This window comes from Bufo gargarizans, chromosome 4 (genome assembly GCF_014858855.1).
Source record: "Bufo gargarizans isolate SCDJY-AF-19 chromosome 4, ASM1485885v1, whole genome shotgun sequence".
Classification (NCBI taxonomy): domain Eukaryota; kingdom Metazoa; phylum Chordata; class Amphibia; order Anura; family Bufonidae; genus Bufo; species Bufo gargarizans.
In genome coordinates, this window is record NC_058083.1 from 537,566,331 (window position 1) to 537,587,430 (window position 21,100).

Below are 21,100 nucleotides of genomic sequence, written 5' to 3' on the forward strand. Positions count from 1 at the left end.
GCTACATACTGAGGGTACATTGGGGTGACGCTATATACTGAGGGTACATCGAGGTGACGCTATATAATGAGGGTACATTGGGGTGACGCTACATACTGAGGGTACATCGGGGTGACGCTATATGATGAGGGTACATTGGGGTGACGCTACATACTGAGGGTACATCGAGGTGACGCTACATACTGAGGGTACATTGGGGTGACGCTACATACTGAGGGTACATCGAGGTGACGCTATATGAGGGTACATTGGGGTGACGCTACATACTGAGGGTACATCGAGGTGACGCTATATGAGGGTACATTGGGGTGACGCTACATACTGAGGGTACATCGGGGTGACGCTACATACTGAGGGTACATTGGGGTGACGCTACATACTGAGGGTACATCGAGGTGACGCTACATACTGAGGGTACATTGGGGTGACGCTACATACTGAGGGTACATCGAGGTGACGCTATATGAGGGTACATTGGGGTGACGCTACATACTGAGGGTACATCGAGGTGACGCTATATGAGGGTACATTGGGGTGACGCTACATACTGAGGGTACATCGAGGTGACGCTACATACTGAGGGTACATTGGGGTGACGCTATATACAGAGGGTACATTGGGGTGACGCTACATACTGAGGGTACATCGAGGTGACGCTACATACTGAGGGTACATCGGGGTGACGGTATGAGGGTACATTGGGGTGACGTTATATAATGAGGGTACATCGGGGTGACGCTATATAATGAGGGTACATCTGGGTGACGCTATATAATGAGGGTACATCGGGGTGACGCTATATAATGAGGGTACATTGGGGTGACGCTATATACTGAGGGTACATCGGGGTGACGCTATATAATGAGGGTACATTGGGGTGACGCTACATACTGAGGGTACATCGAGGTGACGGTATATGAGGGTACATTGGGGTGACGCTACATACTGAGGGTACATTGGGGTGACGCTACATACTGAGGGTACATCGAGGTGACGGTATATGAGGGTACATTGGGGTGACGCTATATACAGAGGGTACATTGGGGTGACGCTACATACTGAGGGTACATCGAGGTGACGGTATATGAGGGTACATTGGGGTGACGCTATATACAGAGGGTACATTGGGGTGACGCTACATACTGAGGGTACATCGAGGTGACGGTATATGAGGGTACATTGGGGTGACGCTACACACTGAGGGTACATTGGGGTGACGCTATATACAGAGGGTACACCGGGGTGTGTGAGGACACATTAGGGTTCGGGGGTGCCCATCGCCCTCACCTCAGCGTTGGTTTCGGGGTGCTGAGGACACTGTCATTGTCTTCTATGTCGAAGCCACTCTCGCTATTGTTGCACTCATCCAGACTGTCATATAGGAGGCCAAGCTCCTCGTCTTCCTCCTGCTCCCGACACGTGTGTTCTGTGTCCAATGTCTGCAGGGGTAAGAGGACAATGGCCCAGGAGTCACCAGAAGACACGTCTACCACCAATGAACAGATGTCCTTGTGGGTGCAGAGCCCTGGGGGGTCCCTGAGCTGAAGATGTCCCTACCATAGACAGTCCTCTGAGGTCTGTAGAGAATAGACTTGTCCTAGACCTCAAAGTGACGTATCATGGAGGGAGGAAGGAATGATCGAGGGAACGGATCAGCAACCTCCAGCTGTTCTGAAACTACAACTCCCAGAATCCTCCTATCACTTCTATGAGTTACAAGAACATGAGCATGCTGGGAGTTGTAGTTTAAAAGGAGTCAGAGTACCGAAGGTTGCCGTTTCCTGCTCTTGGATCTAGGTGGTGTGATGACACTGTCTCTATAGAGATCACTGGGATCTAGGTGGTGATGACAATGGATCTATAGAGATCAGTATGATCTAGGTGGTGTGATTACACTGGCTCTATAAGGATCACTGGGATCTAGGTGGTGTGATTACACTGGCTCTATAAGGATCACTGGGATCTAGGTGGTGTGATTACACTGGCTCTATAAGGATCACTGGGATCCAGGTGGTGTGATGACACTGTCTCTATAGAGATTACTCGGATCTAGGTGGTGTGATTACACTGGCTCTATAAGGATCACTGGGATCTAGGGGGTGTGATTACACTGGCTCTATAAGGATTACTGGGATCTAGGTGGTGTGATTACACTGGCTCTATAAGGATCACTGGGATCTAGGTGGTGTGACGATACTGCCTCTATAGAGATCACTGGGATCTAGGTGGTGATGACAATGGATCTATAGAGATCAGTATGATCTAGGTGGTGTGATTACACTGGCTCTATAAGGATCACTGGGATCTAGGTGGTGTGATTACACTGGCTCTATAAGGATCACTGGGATCTAGGTGGTGTGATTACACTGGCTCTATAAGGATCACTGGGATCTAGGTGGTGTGATTACACTGGCTCTATAAGGATCACTGGGATCTAGGTGGTGTGATTACACTGGCTCTATAAGGATCACTGGGATCTAGGTGGTGTGACGATACTGCCTCTATAGAGATCACTGGGATCTAGGTGGTGTGATGACACTGTCTCTATAGAGATCACTGGGATCTAGGTGGTGATGACAATGGATCTATAGAGATCAGTATGATCTAGGTGGTGTGATTACACTGGCTCTATAAGGATCACTGGGATCTAGGTGGTGTGATGTCACTGGCTCTATAGAGATCACTGGGATCCAGGTGGTGTGATGACACTGTCTCTATAGAGATCACTCGGATCTAGGTAGTGTGATGACACTGGCTCTATAGAGATCACTGGGATCAAGGTGGTGTGATGACACTAGCTCTAAAGATATCACTGGGATCTAGGTGGTGTGATTACACTGGATCTATAGAGATCACTGGGATCTAGGTGGTGTGATAGCACTGGCTCTATAGAGATCACTGGGATCTAAGTGGTGTGATGACACTGGCTCTATAGAGATCACTGGGATCTAGGTGGTGAGATGACACTGGCTCTATAGAGATCACTGGGATCTAGGTGGTGTGATGACACTGGCTCTAAAGATATCACTGGGATCTAGGTGGTGTGATGACACTGTCTCTATAGAGATCACTGGGATCTAGGTGGTGTGATGACACTGGCTCTATAGAGATCACTGGAATATAGGTGGTGTGATGACACTGGCTCTAAAGATATTACTGGGATCTAGGTGGTGTGATGACACTGGCTCCATAGAGATCACTGGGATCTAGGTGGTGTGATGACACTGTCTCTATAGAGATTACTCGGATCTAGGTGGTGTGATGACACTGGCTCTAAAGATATTACTGGGATCTAGGTGGTGTGATGACACTGGCTCCATAGAGATCACTGGGATCTAGGTGGTGTGATGACACTGTCTCTATAGAGATTACTCGGATCTAGGTGGTGTGATGACACTGGCTCAATAGAGATGACTGGGATCAAGGTGGTGTGATGACACTAGCTCTAAAGATATCACTGGGATCTAGGTGGTGTGATTACACTGGATCTATAGAGATCACTGGGATATAGGTGGTGTGATAGCACTGGACCTATAGAGATCACTGGGATCTAGGTGGTGTGATGCCACTGGATCTATAGATATCACTGGGATCTAGGTGGTGTGATGGCACTGGATCTATAGACATCACTGGGATCTAGGTGGTGTGATGACACTGGCTCTATAGAGATCACTGGGATCTAGGTGGTGTGATGACCCTGGATCTATAGAGATCACTGGGATCTAGGTGGTGTGATGACACTGGCTCTATAGATATCCCTGGGATCTAGGTGGTGTGACGATACTGGCTCCATAGAGATCACTGAGATCTAGGTGGTGTGATGACCCTGGCTCCATAGAGATCACTGAGATCTAGGTGGTGTGTGATACTGGCTTTATAGAGATTACTGGGATCTAGGTGGTATGATGATAATGGCTCTATAGAGATCACTGGGATCTAGGTGGTGTGATGACACTGGCTCATAGAGATCACTGGGATCTAGGTGATATGATGACAATGGATCTATCGAGATCACTGGGATCTAGGTGGTGTGATGATACTGGCTCTAGAGATCACTGGGATCTAGGTGGTGTGATGACACTAGCTCTATAAATATCACTGGATCTAGGTGGTGTGACGATACTGGCTCTATAAAGATTACTGGGATCTAGGTGGTGTGATGACACTGGCTCATAGAGATCACTGGGATCTAGGTGGTATGATGACAATGGATCTATCGAGATCACTGGGATCTAGGTGGTGTGATGATACTGGCTCTAGAGATCACTGGGATCTAGGTGGTGTGATGACACTAGCTCTATAAATATCACTGGATCTAGGTGGTGTGACGATACTGGCTCTATAAAGATTACTGGGATCTAGGTGGTGTGATGACACTGGCTCTATAGAGATCACTGAGATATAGGTGGTGTGATGACACTGCTTTATAGAGATCACTGGGATCTAGGTGGTGTGATGATACTGGCTTTATAGAGATCACTGGGATCTAGGTGGTGTGATGACACTGGCTCTATAGAGATCACTGGGATCTAGGTGATATGATAATAATAGCTCTATAAATATCACTGGGATTTAGGTGGTGTGATGACACTGGCTCTATACAGATCACTGGGATCTAGGTGATATGCAATAATAGCTCTATAAATATCACTGGGATTTAGGTGGTGTGATGTCACTTTCTCTATAGAGATCACTGGATCTAGGTGGTGTGACGATACTGGCTCTATATAGATGACTGGGATCTAGGTGGTGTGATGACACTGGCTCTGTAGAGATCACTGAGATCTAGGTGGTGCGATGACACTGGCTCTGTAGAGATCACTGGGATCTAGGTGGTGTGATGTCACTTTCTCTATAGAGATCACTGGATCTAGGTGGTGTGACGATACTGGCTCTATAGAGATCACTGGGATCAAGGTGGTGTGATGACACTAGCTCTAAAGATATCACTGGGATCTAGGTGGTGTGATTACACTGGATCTATAGAGATCACTGGGATATAGGTGGTGTGATAGCACTGGACCTATAGAGATCACTGGGATCTAGGTGGTGTGATGACACTGGCTCTATAGAGATCACTGGGATCTAGGTGGTGTGATGCCACTGGATCTATAGAGATCACTGGGATCTAGGTGGTGTGATGGCACTGGATCTATAGACATCACTGGGATCTAGGTGGTGTGATGACACTGGCTCTATAGAGATCACTGGGATCTAGGTGGTGTGATGACCCTGGATCTATAGAGATCACTGGGATCTAGGTGGTGTGATGACACTGGCTCTATAGATATTTCTGGGATCTAGGTGGTGTGACGATACTGGCTCCATAGAGATCACTGATATCTAGGTGGTGTGATGACCCTGGCTCCATAGAGATCACTGAGATCTAGGTGGTGTGATGACACTGGCTCTATAGAGATTACTGGGATCTAGGTGGTATGATGATAATGGCTCTATAGAGATCACTGGGATCTAGGTGGTGTGATGACACTGGCTTTATAGCGATCACTAGGATCTAGGCGATATGATGATAATAGCTCTATAGAGATCACTGGGATCTAGGTGGTGTGATGACACTGGCTCATAGAGATCACTGGGATCTAGGTGGTATGATGACAATGGATCTATCGAGATCACTGGGATCTAGGTGGTGTGATGATACTGGCTCTAGAGATCACTGGGATCTAGGTGGTGTGATGACACTAGCGCTATAAATATCACTGGATCTAGGTGGTGTGACGATACTGGCTCTATAAAGATTACTGGGATCTAGGTGGTGTGATGACACTGGCTCTATAGAGATCACTGGGATCTAGGTGGTGTGATGACACTGGCTCTATAGAGATCACTGGGATCTAGGTGATATGCAATAATAGCTCTAGAAATATCACTGGGATTTAGGTGGTGTGATGTCACTTTCTCTATAGAGATCACTGGATCCAGGTGGTGTGACGATAATGGCTCTATATAGATGACTGGGATCTAGGTGGTGTGATGACACTGGCTCTGTAGAGATCACTGAGATCTAGGTGGTGCGATGACACTGGCTCTGTAGAGATCACTGGGATCTAGGTGGTGTGATGTCACTTTCTCTATAGAGATCACTGGATCTAGGTGGTGTGACGATACTGGCTCTATAGAGATCACTGGGATCCAGGTGGTGTGATGACAGTCACTCTGTATAAGTCATATTATGATGATGAAATGAAATTTAAATCATGGACCTCACAGTAAAAGTAGATGAAATGAATGGTGAATTGTCTATGTATGATGGCCGTGTCCTTCCTGAACCACCCTGTGACATGGACACCATATTTGTCGTATGAAGAGGAGGGGGCACTCTGTAAGGGCGGCACCGCAGCTCGGTCATCTGCCACATCACCGTATGTCACAGGCCTGGTCAGCAAGGACAATGGCTGCAGGTGTCCACATATGAAAACAATGGATGGTGGGGATGATGAGAGTGCTTGTTTTCAGGAAGACTCACATCATCATTAACTTTGAACCTCTTCAACAAAGACACAAACTTCTGTTTAAAATTTGGCTGAAAATGAAAGAGGAGAAAATTACAACTCTATATTGATGTACAACAAATGGAAGCAAGAGTGATACACAAGAAGCATGCACAACGCAGAGCAGGACCACTCCAAGCCTGGTCACAGGAGGAACCCACACTACTGTCCATAAACTGCTCCACCCAGCTCTGGTCACAGGAGGAACCCACACTACTGTCCATAAACTGCTCCACCCAGCTCTGGTCACAGGAGGAACCCACACTACTGTCCATAAACTGCTCCACCCAACTCTGGTCACAGGAGGAACCCGCACTACTGTCCATAAACTGCTCCACCCAACTCTGGTCACAGGAGGAACCCACACTACTGTCCATAAACTGCTCCACCCAGCTCTGGTCACAGGAGGAACCCACACTACTGTCCATAAACTGCTCCACCCAACTCTGGTCACAGGAGGAACCCGCACTACTGTCCATAAACTGCTCCACCCAGCTCTGGTCACAGGAGGAACCCACACTACTGTCCATAAACTGCTCCACCCAGCTCTGGTCACAGGAGGAACCCACACTACTGTCCATAAACTGCTCCACCCAACTCGGGTCACAGGAGGAACCCTCACTACTGTCCATAAACTGCTCCACCCAGCTCTGGTCACAGGAGGAACCCACACTACTGTCCATAAACTGCTCTACCCAACTCTGGTCACAGGAGGAACCCACACTACTGTCCATAAACTGCTCCACCCAGCTCTGGTCACAGGAAGAACCCACACTACTGTCCATAAACTGCTCCACCCAACTCTGGTCACAGGAGGAACCCACACTACTGTCCATTAACTGCTCCACCCAACTCTGGTCACAGGAGGAACCCACACTACTGTCCATAAACTGCTCCACCCAACTCGGGTCACAGGAGGAACCCACACTACTGTCCATAAACTGCTCCACCCAGCTCTGGTCACAGGAGGAACCCACACTACTGTCCATAAACTGCTCTACCCAACTCTGGTCACAGGAGGAACCCACACTACTGTCCATAAACTGCTCCACCCAGCTCTGGTCACAGGAAGAACCCACACTACTGTCCATAAACTGCTCCACCCAACTCTGGTCACAGGAGGAACCCACACTACTGTCCATTAACTGCTCCACCCAACTCTGGTCACAGGAGGAACCCGCACTACTGTCCATAAACTGCTCCACCCAACTCTGGTCACAGGAGGAACCCACACTACTGTCCATAAACTGCTCCACCCAGCTCTGGTCACAGGAGGAACCCACACTTCTGTCCATTAACTGCTCCACCCAGCTCTGGTCACAGGAGGAACCCGCACTACTGTCCATAAACTGCTCCACCCAACTCTGGTCACAGGAGGAACCCACACTACTGTCCATAAACTGCTCCACCCAGCTCTGGTCACAGGAGGAACCCACACTACTGTCCATAAACTGCTCCACCCAACTCTGGTCACAGGAGGAACCCACACTACTGTCCATTAACTGCTCCACCCAACTCTGGTCACAGGAGGAACCCGCACTACTGTCCATAAACTGCTCCACCCAACTCTGGTCACAGGAGGAACCCACACTACTGTCCATAAACTGCTCCACCCAGCTCTGGTCACAGGAGGAACCCACACTACTGTCCATAAACTGCTCCACCCAGCTCTGGTCACAGGAGGAACCCACACTACTGTCCATATACTGCTCCACCCAGCTCTGGTCACAGGAGGAACCCACACTACTGTCCATAAACTGCTCCACCCAGCTCTGGCCACAGGAGGAACCCACACTACTGTCCATAAACTGCTCCACCCAACTCTGGTCACAGGAAGAACCCACACTACTGTCCATAAACTGCTCCACCCAGCTCTGGTCACAGGAGGAACCCACACTACTGTCCATAAACTGCTCCACCCAGCTCTGGTCACAGGAGGAACCCACACTACTGTCCATATACTGCTCCACCCAACTCTGGTCACAGGAGGAACCCGCACTACTGTCCATAAACTGCTCCACCCAACTCTGGTCACAGGAGGAACCCACACTACTGTCCATAAACTGCTCCACCCAGCTCTGGTCACAGGAGGAACCCACACTACTGTCCATAAACTGCTCCACCCAACTCTGGTCACAGGAGGAACCCACACTACTGTCCATTAACTGCTCCACCCAACTCTGGTCACAGGAGGAACCCTCACTACTGTCCATAAACTGCTCCACCCAACTCTGGTCACAGGAGGAACCCACACTACTGTCCATAAACTGCTCCACCCAGCTCTGGTCACAGGAGGAACCCACACTACTGTCCATAAACTGCTCCACCCAGCTCTGGTCACAGGAGGAACCCACACTACTGTCCATATACTGCTCCACCCAGCTCTGGTCACAGGAGGAACCCACACTACTCTCCATAAACTGCTCCACCCAGCTCTGGCCACAGGAGGAACCCACACTACTGTCCATAAACTGCTCCACCCAACTCTGGTCACAGGATGAACCCACACTACTGTCCATAAACTGCTCCACCCAACTCTGGTCACAGGAGGAACCCGCACTACTGTCCATAAACTGCTCCACCCAACTCTGGTCACAGGAGGAACCCACACTACTGTCCATAAACTGCTCCACCCAGCTCTGGTCACAGGAGGAACCCACACTACTGTCCATATACTGCTCCACCCAGCTCTGGACACAGGAGGAACCCACACTACTGTCCATAAACTGCTCCACCCAACTCTGGTCACAGGAGGAACCCACACTACGGTCCATAAACTGCTCCACCCAACTCTGGTCACAGGAGGAACCCACACTACGGTCCATAAACTGCTCCACCCAACTCTGGTCACAGGAGGAACCCACACTACTGTCCATAAACTTCTCCACCCAGCTCTGGTCACAGGAGGAACCCACACTACTGTCTATAAACTGCTCCACCCAGCTCTGGTCTCAGGAGGAATCCACACTACTGTCCATATACTGCTCCACCCAACTCTGGTCACAGGAGGAACCCACACTACTGTCCATAAACTGCGCGACCCAGCTCTGGTCACAGGAGGAACCCACACTACTGTCTATAAACTTCTCCACCCAGCTCTGGTCACAGGAGGAACCCACACTACGGTCCATAAACTGCTCCACCCAACTCTGGTCACAGGAGGAACCCACACTACGGTCCATAAACTGCTCCACCCAGCTCTGGTCACAGCAGATACCCACGTCCCTGTCCATAAACTGCACCACCCAACTCTGGTCACAGCAGATACGCTCGCCCCTGTCCACAAACTGCACCACTGATCTCTATTCACAGTGTCTCATAACAGGAGATACACCTGTACATGAACCACTGCTACCAAAAATGTTAACATGGGAGTCATCACATACCTGACCATGAAGCTACCGGTATTGGTAACCAGGGGGCTACACACACCTGACCACAAATCACTCCTGCCAACACTGGTCAAAGGGGGCACTACTTAGCTGTCCATTAACTGCTCCACTTACAGTGGTCACAAGGAAAAAGTCACAGAGGTATGAATCTCTACTGCCAAAAGGGGGCACCCACACCATATGAACTGCCCCAGCCAATACTAGTTACATAGATGCACCAGACACCTGTCCATGAGCCCCACACACCTGTCCATGAACTTGGTAGTCACACACGTCTGCCATCAGTGACATCACTATGTAGCCAAGCCCAGGGTGACACGTAGGTATTGCTCGCTGGATTTTAATGGTGCCCTTGTTTTGTCGATTGCCGACTCCTCTGCATAAAAATTTAGGGGCACATTTATTAAGAACAGCGTCCTAAATGCCAGTCTTAATAAGCCCTATAGCTGGCATAGAAAATGGTGAATGAGGCGGGCCTGCCGACCCACCCACTTTTTATTAGACCTGGCGTGAGCAGGGAAGAAGTCCCCGATTCTGCAGCACCACGGTGTGCCAAAAAAGTGGTATATATAGTCATAAATGACCCTTATCTTTTTGCAAATAAGGCATTTAGTGCAATGCGCACGCGCTGGCTGTTTTCATATGGGCACGTGCGCAGTTTTTGTCTTGGCAGAGACTGTGCCAGTTTGCTAACGATCCACGCGTGCCTGAGGATACAGGGCCAGGTAAACTTATGTGCCTAGTGCCTGGCCCTGTCAAGCAGCAGTCTGAGCTAGGGGCGGGGCCTAACAGAGCTTCAGTGCGATGACATCATCAGTGCCGTCCTCGTCTGCATATTGCTATAAGGAGGTATTTCTCTGCAGGGGAGCCACAGAACCAGGGCCCATTGTAATCAGCTAGGCAATAGCTATTGGGGGCTGGGTGGGAGTACATAGGGGCGCGGACGACAGATTCCCTTGACTCCATGAGGGTGACGAGATGGGCCCAGTGTTCTATTTCTGCCATTGATCTTCTTGAAATTGCTGACCTATACTCAGGATAGGTTACTGGTATCTGACTGGGGGGTCTGACTCCAGGACCCCGACGATCACTGAGGTCAGCGCTGCAGTCTTTTCCTAGGCCAGTGACGTTACCTTCAGCCAGTCACATGACCTATATACAGCGGAGTATATAGTGGGCGGCTGCAGTACCAAGAACAGCCACTATTCAATGACAGCGCTGTGCTTGGCGAGCAGGGAGGAGCGCTGACCGGAGCACCACAGCTTCTTCTAACATGTGTCGGACCCCTGCTGATCAATACTCTACTCCCATTGGTCATAGATAAATGGCATGGCTGAGTAGGTCATAGGTGAATATAATATATAGAATAACATATTTTTATCAGAGATAGATGCCTCTTTCTCCACTTATCAGGATCTTTTGCTTTCACACAATTTCAGTTCATTTAATAGAGAATGGTGTAATTGGCAAATTTCTAAATCCCTTAATTTAAAAGACCACCTGCCTCCACCTGGAAAAAGCTGTAAAGTCATGGCCACTAGGGCTCTAACTTCCACCTAACTCAGGCAAGATCCATCGTGGCTAACAGAGACTCAGAAGATGGCTGAGAGGAAGTCAGGGCGAGTCAGAACTAGCTAAAATCCTAAGCCTGATAAAAGAACTGCTTGCACTCTGCTTCTGAACTCGCAGGAGCCTCCTGCCTTTCTGTAAGTGTGTGTTATAGCCCTCATTATCAGCCTTCTGAGGTCTCTGGAAGAAAAACACAGTGGGAAGTAAGGTCACTGCATACAGAACTGGCAGAAGGGAGATGCCCTTGCTTCTGAGAGAAATGTATCTAGCTGTGCAGCAGAAACAGGGAATAATATGGCTGAAAGAGACTTCCGAAAAGCCCAAACAAAGAAGCACAGCCATTATGCAAATTTTGTTTAAAACTCATGTAGGCTCTACCTCTGAATTCTCAGCTAAATCATTTGTGAGGGACAATGTAGGACTGTCAGCTCACTGAGGGATCAGATTACAACTGCCAAAAGATGGAGAGGGGAAGGGGGAGGAGGAGGGAGCAGCAAGTGTCTTACTGCCACATAGCTACTGGATTCACATCTATAAGCTATAAACTTCTCTATAATGTCTTCCATTATTCTCCACTTCTCTGTATCTGAGAGGCATCAGGAGAGAACAGCTTGCTGGAATTAACTGGATCTGGCCGAGCCAAATTCTGCCATTTACCGCTGGACCCTATTAACTATGCTAGCTTTTGGGCAGACAAAAACTATTGCACCCCTACACTGGTCACAGAGAGATCTGAGTTTCCACACCTGTCTATAAACCACAACCTCCACACTGGTCTCAGAAAGTCAGTCAACAACCAAACTCACACGTCCATGAGCAGCCCCCTCACAAATTCACAGATCCCTCAGTGCCAGCTACGTCTCAACTCAGTTACTCAGAAGCATCATCTACTTCTCGTCTCCTCACCGTGCTCTTCCACCATCATTAGTGCTTCTCATCTCCTCACAGTGCTTGTCCATCATTAGTGCTTCTCATCTCCTCACAGTGCTCATCTGCCATCATTAGTGCTTCTCATCTCCTCACAGTGCTCATCTGCCATCATTAGTGCTTCTCATCTCCTCACAGTGCTCTTCCACCATCATTAGTGCTTCTCATCTCCTCACAGTGCTTGTCCATCACTAGTGCTTCTCATCACCTCACCACCATGATTAGTACTTATCATCTCCTCACAGTGCTCATCTACAATCATTAGTGCTTCTCATCTCCTCACAGTCACAGTACTGGTCCACCATCATTAGTGCTTCTCATCTCACAGTGCTCATCTGCCATCATTAGTGCTTCTCATCTCCTCACAGTGCTCATTCACCATGATTAGTACTTCTCATCTCCTCATAGGGCTCATCCACAATCATTAGTGCTTCTCATCTCCTCACCACCATGATTAGTACTTATCATCTCCTCACAGTGCTCATCCACAATCATTAGTGCTTCTCATCTCCTCACAGTCACAGTACTGGTCCACCATCATTAGTGCTTCTCATCTCACAGTGCTCATCTGCCATCATTAGTGCTTCTCATCTCCTCACAGTACTCATCTGCCATCATTAGTGCTTCTCGTCTCCTCACCGTGCTCATCTGCCATCATTAGTGCTTCTCGTCTCCTCACCGTGCTCATCTGCCATCATTAGTGCTTCTCGTCTCCTCACCGTGCTCATCTACAATCATTAGTGCTTCTCATCTCCTCACAGTGCTCATCTACAATCATTAGTGCTTCTCATCTCCTCACAGTCACAGTACTGGTCCACCATCATTAGTGCTTCTCATCTCACAGTGCTCATCTGCTATCATTAGTGTTTCTCATCTCCTCACAGTGCTCATCCACCATGATTAGTACTTCTCATCTCCTCATAGGGCTCATCCACAATCATTAGTGCTTCTCATCTCCTCACAGTGCTCATCTACAATCATTAGTGCTTCTCATCTCCTCACAGTCACAGTACTGGTCCACCATCATTAGTGCTTCTCATCTCACAGTGCTCATCTGCCATCATTAGTGCTTCTCATCTCACAGTGCTCATCTGCCATCATTAGTGCTTCTCATCTCCTCACAGTGCTCATTCACCATGATTAGTACTTCTCATCTCCTCATAGGGCTCATCCACAATCATTAGTGCTTCTCATCTCCTCACCACCATGATTAGTACTTATCATCTCCTCACAGTGCTCATCCACAATCATTAGTGCTTCTCATCTCCTCACAGTCACAGTACTGGTCCACCATCATTAGTGCTTCTCATCTCACAGTGCTCATCTGCCATCATTAGTGTTTCTCATCTCCTCACAGTGCTCATCCACCATGATTAGTACTTCTCATCTCCTCATAGGGCTCATCCACAATCATTAGTACTTCTCATCTCCTCACAGTGCTCATCCACCATGATTAGTACTTCTCATCTCCTCATAGGGCTCATCCACAATCATTAGTGCTTCTCATCTCCTCACAGTGCTTGTTCATCACTAGTGCTGGTCATCACCTCACAGTACTGGTCCACCATCATTAGTGCTTCTCATCTCCTCATAGTGCTTGTCCATCACTAGTGCTTCTCATCACCTTACCACCATGATTAGTACTTATCATCTCCTCACAGTGCTCATCCACAATCATTAGTGCTTCTCATCTCCTCACAGTCACAGTACTGGTCCACCATCATTAGTGCTTCTCATCTCACAGTGCTCATCTGCCATCATTAGTGCTTCTCATCTCCTCACAGTGCTCATCTGCCATCATTAGTGCTTCTCATCTCCTCACAGTGCTCATTCACCATGATTAGTACTTCTCATCTCCTCATAGGGCTCATCCACAATCATTAGTGCTTCTCATCTCCTCACAGTGCTTGTTCATCACTAGTGCTGGTCATCACCTCACAGTACTGGTCCACCATCATTAGTGCTTCTCATCTCCTCATAGTGCTTGTCCATCACTAGTGCTTCTCATCACCTTACCACCATGATTAGTACTTATCATCTCCTCACAGTGCTCATCCACAATCATTAGTGCTTCTCATCTCCTCACAGTCACAGTACTGGTCCACCATCATTAGTGCTTCTCATCTCACAGTGCTCATCTGCCATCATTAGTGCTTCTCATCTCCTCACAGTGCTCATCCACCATGATTAGTACTTCTCATCTCCTCATAGGGCTCATCCACCATGATTAGTACTTCTCATCTCCTCATAGGGCTCATCCACAATCATTAGTGCTTCTAATCTCCTGACAGTGCTTGTCCATCACTAGTGCTTCTCATCACAGTGCTTGTTCACCATCATTAGTGCTTCTCATCTCACAGTGCTCATCCTCCATCATTAGTGCTTCTCATCACCTCACAGTGCTCCTCTGCCATCATTAGTGCTTCTCATCTCCTAATAGTGCTTGTCCATCATTAGTGCTTCTCATCTCCTAATAGTGCTTGTCCATCATTAGTGCTTCTCATCACCTCACAGTGCTTGTTCACCATCATTAGTGCTTCTCATCTCCTCACAGTGCTCATCCATCTCCTCATAGTGCTTGTCTATCTGTAACAGTCCTACAGGCTCACCTGTGTCAGAGGACCGCTGGCTGGAGGTAGGAGTGGAGCCCAGTGGCAAGGACCGCAGGCAGGTAGTAAGCGTGGTCAGACAATCCGGATGGCAACGGTGGTAGCAGTTCAGTAGGTAGGGATAAGGCAGAAGAGTAGTCGGTAGGCAGGCGGTGGGTCAGGGCAGGCGGCAGTAAGCGTGGTCAGACAATCCGGATGGCAACGGTGGTAGCAGTTCAGTAGGTAGGGATAAGGCAGAAGAGTAGTCGGTAGGCAATTCCTGGTCAGCAGTGGACTTCCAGCAGTAGCAAGAGCAACAGATGAGGAGAAGCTTGATCAAGGCTCAGGAGCTCAATAATCAGCAAGCTAGAGTGCAAGGTGCTGGACTTATATAGGGAAGTACCAGGTGTGGGGAATCAAGGGTGATGAGCAAGGCTTGGCAAGACTGAGGTTAACTAATAGGTTTCAGGGAGGAATGTCCAGAGAGGATGGTAGCCTAGTAAGCAGGGCTACTGCCTGGGATGTGGCTGGTCACGGGTTCGAATCCCGACACTATCATTAGTGCTTCTCATCACCTCACAGTACTGGTCCACCATGATTAGTACTTCTCATCTCCTCACAGTGCTCATCCACCATCATTAGTGCTTCTCATCACCTCACAGTGCTTGTCCACCATCATTAGTGCTTCTCATCTCCTTACAGTGCTCATCCACAATCACTAGTGCTTCTCCAGCTCCTCATAGTGCTTGTCTATCATTAGTGCTTCTCATTACCTCACAGTACTGGTCCACCATGATTAGTACTTCTCATCTCCTCACAGTGCTCATCCACCATCAGTAGTGCTTCTCATCTCCTCATAGTGCTCATCTGCCATCATTAGTGCTTCTCATCACAGTGCTTATATGCCATCATTAGTGCTTCTCATCACCTCACAGTGCTTGTTCACCATCATTAGTGCTTCTCATCTCCTCACAGTGCTCATCCATCTCCTCATAGTGCTTGTCTATCATTAGTGCTTCTCATCACCTCACAGTACTGGTCCACCATGATTAGTACTTCTCATCTCCTCACAGTGCTCATCCACCATCATTAGTGCTTCTCATCACCTCACAGTGCTTGTTCACCATCATTAGTGCTTCTCATCTCCTTACAGTGCTCATCCACAATCACTAGTGCTTCTCCAGCTCCTCATAGTGCTTGTCTATCATTAGTGCTTCTCATTACCTCACAGTACTGGTCCACCATGATTAGTACTTCTCATCTCCTCACAGTGCTCATCCACCATCAGTAGTGCTTCTCATCTCCTCATAGTGCTCATCTGCCATTATTAGTGCTTCTCATCTCCTCATAGTGCTCATCTGCCATCATTAGTGCTTCTCATCACATTGCTTATATGCCATTATTAGTGCTTCTCATCTCCTCATAGTGCTTGTCCATCATTAGTGCTTCTCATCACATTGCTTATATGCCATTATTAGTGCTTCTCATCACAGTGCTTATATGCCATCATTAGTGCTTCTCCAGCTCCTCATAGTGCTTGTCTATCATTAGTGCTTCTCATTACCTCACAGTACTGGTCCACCATGATTAGTACTTCTCATCTCCTCACAGTGCTCATCCACCATCAGTAGTGCTTCTCATCTCCTCATAGTGCTCATCTGCCATCATTAGTGCTTCTCATCTCCTCACAGTGCTCATCTGCCATCATTAGTGCTTCTCATCTCCTCACAGTGCTTGTCCATCATTAGTGCTTCTCATCACAGTGCTTATATGCAATTATTAGTGCTTCTCATCACCTCACAGTGCTTATATGCCATGATTAGTGCTTCTCATTACCTCACAGTACTGGTCCACCATGATTAGTACTTCTCATCTCCTCACAGTGCTCATCCCCAATCATTAGTGCTTCTAATCTCCTGACAGTGCTTGTCCATCACTAGTGCTTCTCATCACAGTGCTTGTTCACCATCATTAGTGCTTCTCATCTCACAGTGCTCGTCCTCCATCATTAGTGCTTCTCATCACCTCACAGTGCTCCTCTGCCATCATTAGTGCTTCTCATCTCCTAATAGTGCTTGTCCATCATTAGTGCTTCTCATCACCTCACAGTGCTTGTTCACCATCATTAGTGCTTCTCATCTCCTCACAGTGCTCATCCATCTCCTCATAGTGCTTGTCTATCATTAGTGCTTCTCATCACCTCACAGTACTGGTCCACCATGATTAGTACTTCTCATCTCCTCACAGTGCTCATCCACCATCATTAGTGCTTCTCATCACCTCACAGTGCTTATATGCCATCATTAGTGCTTCTCCAGCTCCTCATAGTGCTTGTCTATCATTAGTGCTTCTCATTACCTCACAGTACTGGTCCACCATGATTAGTACTTCTCATCTCCTCACAGTGCTCATCCACAATCATTAGTGCTTCTCATGTCCTCACAGTGCTTGTCCATCACCATCACTAGTGCTTCTCATCTCCTTACAGTACTGGTCCACCATCATTAGTGCTTCTCATCTGCTCATAGTGCTTGTCCATCATTAGTGCTTCTCATCACCACATAGTACTGGTCCACCATCATTAGTGCTTCTCATCTTCTCACAGTGTTCGTCCAGAATCATTAGTGCTTCTCATGTCCTTACAGTGCTTGTCCATCATTAAGGCTTCTCATCTCCTCACAGTGCTGGTTGAAGTGGCCAGGTTTGGGGTGGCCCCAACACTACGCTGGGTCCCCTGGACACCATTGAAGTGTCACCACGTGTTGCTGCTCTCCAGAAGGGATGGTAAAGTGTGGTGCACCCCAATGGGAAATAAGTCCAGAGAGTCAAGGTGTGCAGTTACCAGTGTGATTCTTTACTGGAGGAATTCAGGTGCAAAACAATACAGGCAGTGCACTGAGTGGCTTCTCCAGGCTCCTCCCTGGCAGACGAATTTGTGGCTGAGGAAAGGCCTGAGCTAGCAGTCCCTCTCTTTCTCAGAAGGCTGGTACTCTCGCCAAAGTCTGGAGGCTCAGTAGTCCAGGTGGCTCCTTGCTCACAGGGCTAGTGTCTTGTTTTGGTCACTTATGCAGGCTGGAAGATTCTCCCCTCCAAGCACTGATCCCTACCTGCAGAACACTAGGGGCTCTGACTGCTCTCCTTATACTGAAACCTTCTAGTGGGAGGGGTGGAGTGGAGTAACTCAGCACAAAAAAATACAATGTTACACTTCCCATCTGTCATAGACTTACATTAGAGCTCCAATGATACTCAATAGCAATGAATAGTTTCCAGACATAACAAAAGAGTTACATTCACAAGGTCAGTCTGTCTGCTTTTGGTGGTAAACAATGTCTGGCTTTTTCCCTCCAAAACACTCTCTTCTTAAACCTTATGACAGCTGTGCAAAATTACCAGCTTCTCATCCAAAGTCCCAAAAGTCTCTCAGTGTTCATTAATCCTTTCCACAGAGCCTTGTAAATACAGTGATAATGAACAGGATATACAGGTCCTTCTAAAAAAATTAGCATATTGTGATAAAGTTCATTATTTTCTGTAATGTACTGATAAACATTAGACTTTCATATATTTTAGATTCATTACACACCAACTGAAGTAGTTCAAGCCTTTTATTGTTTTAATATTGATGATTTTGGCATACAGCTCATGAAAACCCAAAATTCCTATCTCAAAAAATTAGCATATCATGAAAAGGTTCTCTAAACGAGCTATTAACCTAATCATCTGAATCAACTAATTAACTCTAAACACCTGCAAAAGATTCCTGAGGCTTTTAAAAACTCCCAGCCTGGTTCATTACTCAAAACCGCAATCATGGGTCAGACTGCCGACCTGACTGCTGTCCAGAAGGCCATCATTGACCCCCTCAAGCAAGAGGGTAAGACACAAAAAGAAATTTCTGACCGAATAGGCTGTTCCCAGAGTGCTGTATCAAGGCCCCTCAGTGGGAAGTCTGTGGGAAGGAAAAAGTGTGGCAGAAAACGCTGCACAACGAGAAGAGGTGACCGGACCCTGAGGAAGATTGTGGAGAAGGACCGATTCCAGACCTTGGGGGACCTGCGGAAGCAGTGGACTGAGTCTGGAGTAGAAACATCCAGAGCCACCGTGTACAGGCGTGTGCAGGAAATGGGCTACAGGGGCCGCATTCCCCAGAAACAGCGGCAGAAGCGCCTGACCTGGGCTACAGAGAAGCAGCACTGGACTGTTGCAGGTCATTCGGAAATCAAGGTGCCAGAGTCTGGAGGAAGACTGGGGAGAGGGAAATGCCAAAATGCCTGAAGTCCAGTGTCAAGTACCCACAGTCAGTGATGGTCTGGGGGCCATGTCAGCTGCTGGTGTTGGTCCACTGTGTTTTATCAAGGGCAGGGTCAATGCAGCCGCTATCAGGAGATTGTGGAGCACTTCATGCTTCCATCTGCTGAAAAGCTTTATGGAGATGAAGATTTCATTTTTCAGCACGACCTGGCACCTGCTCACAGTGCCAACACCACTGGTAACTGGTTTACTGACCATGGTATTACTGGGCTCAATTGGCCTGCCAACTCTCCTGACCTGAACCCCATAGAGAACCTGTGGGATATTGGGAAGAGAAAGTTGAGAGACGCAAGACCCAACACTCTGGATGAGCTTAAGGCCGCTATCGAAGCATCCTGGGCATCCATAACACCTCAGCAGTGCCACAGGCTGATTGCCTCCATGCCACGCCGCATTGAAGCCTCCTGGGCCTCCATAACACCTCAGCAGTGCCACAGGCTGACTGCCTCCATGCCACGCCGCATTGAAGCCTCCTGGGCCTCCATAACACCTCAGCAGTGCCACAGGCTGATTGCCTCCATGCCACGCCGCATTGAAGCATCCTGGGCCTCCATAACACCTCCGCAGTGCCACAGGCTGATTGCCTCCATGCCACGCCGCAGTGAAGCCTCCTGGGCCTCCATAACACCTCAGCAGTGCCACAGGCTGATGCCTCCATGCCACGCCGCATTGAAGCCTCCTGGGCCTCCATAACACCTCAGCAGTGCCACAGGCTGATTGCCTCCATGCCACGCCGCATTGAAGCATCCTGGGCCTCCATAACACCTCAGCAGTGCCACAGGCTGATGGCCTCCATGCCACGCCGCATTGAAGCATCCTGGGCCTCCATAACACCTCAGCAGTGCCACAGGCTGATTGCCTCCATGCCACGCTGCATTGAAGCCTCCTGGGCCTCCATAACACCTCAGCAGTGCCACAGGCTGATTGCCTCCATGCCACGCTGCATTGAAGCTGTCATTTCTGCAAAAGGATTCCCGACCAAGTATTGAGTGCATAACTGAACATAATTATTTGAAGGTTGACTTTTTTTTTGTATTAAAAACACTTTTCTTTTATTGGTCGGATGAAATATGCTAATTTTTTGAGATAGGAAATTTGGGTTTTCATGAGCTGTGGCCAAAATCATCAATATTAAAACAATAAAAGGCTTGAACTACTTCAGTTGGTGTGTAATGAATCTAAAATATATGAAAGTCTAATGTTTATCAGCACATTACAGAAAATAATGAACTTTATCACAATATGCTAATTTTTTGAGAAGGACCTGTATATCACAACATACATATAAAATGCAGTTACACAGTATTAAACAGTATAAGTTAACCCTTTCAAGTGAAATAAAGTAAGAAGTTTATAACTTTGCATAGGGGAAATAGGCAAATGTCCAAACTTCACAGTACCCCTACTCCAGGACACTACATTGTCCACCATCATTAGTGCTTCTCATCCTCTCAGTGTTCGTCCACCATCATTAGTACTTCTCCTCTTCCCACAGTGCTCCTCTACCATTATTAGTGCTTCTCATCCTCTCACAGTGTTCGTCCACTATCATTAGTGCTTCTCCTCTTCTCACAGTGCTCCTCTACCATCATTAGTGCTTCTTCTCTTCTCACAAGGTATGTCCACCATCATTAGTTCTTCTCTTTTCCCAGTGCTCCTCTACCATCATTAGTGCTTCTCCTCTTGTCACAGTGCTCCTCTACCATCATTAGTGCTTCTTCTCTTCTCACAGTGTTTGTCCACCATCATTAGTGCTTCTCTTCTCACAGCGCTCCTCTACCATTATTAGTGCTTCTCA

The 21,100-nt window shown here is 47.9% G+C and overlaps 1 protein-coding gene across 1 annotated transcript in view; it reads right to left on the minus strand.

Moving 5' to 3' along the window:
- LOC122935570 (phosphofurin acidic cluster sorting protein 1-like) overlaps nucleotides 1–21,100 on the minus strand; it is a 163,848-nt gene that overhangs the window by 98,800 nt on the left and 43,948 nt on the right. The window contains exons 8-9 of the mRNA XM_044291334.1: nucleotides 6,488–6,544; nucleotides 1,288–1,439 (exon numbers count right to left, since the gene is read on the minus strand). Of these exons, the coding sequence (XP_044147269.1) occupies nucleotides 1,288–1,439; nucleotides 6,488–6,544 (209 nt within the window). The remainder of the gene's footprint in view (nucleotides 1–1,287; nucleotides 1,440–6,487; nucleotides 6,545–21,100) is intronic.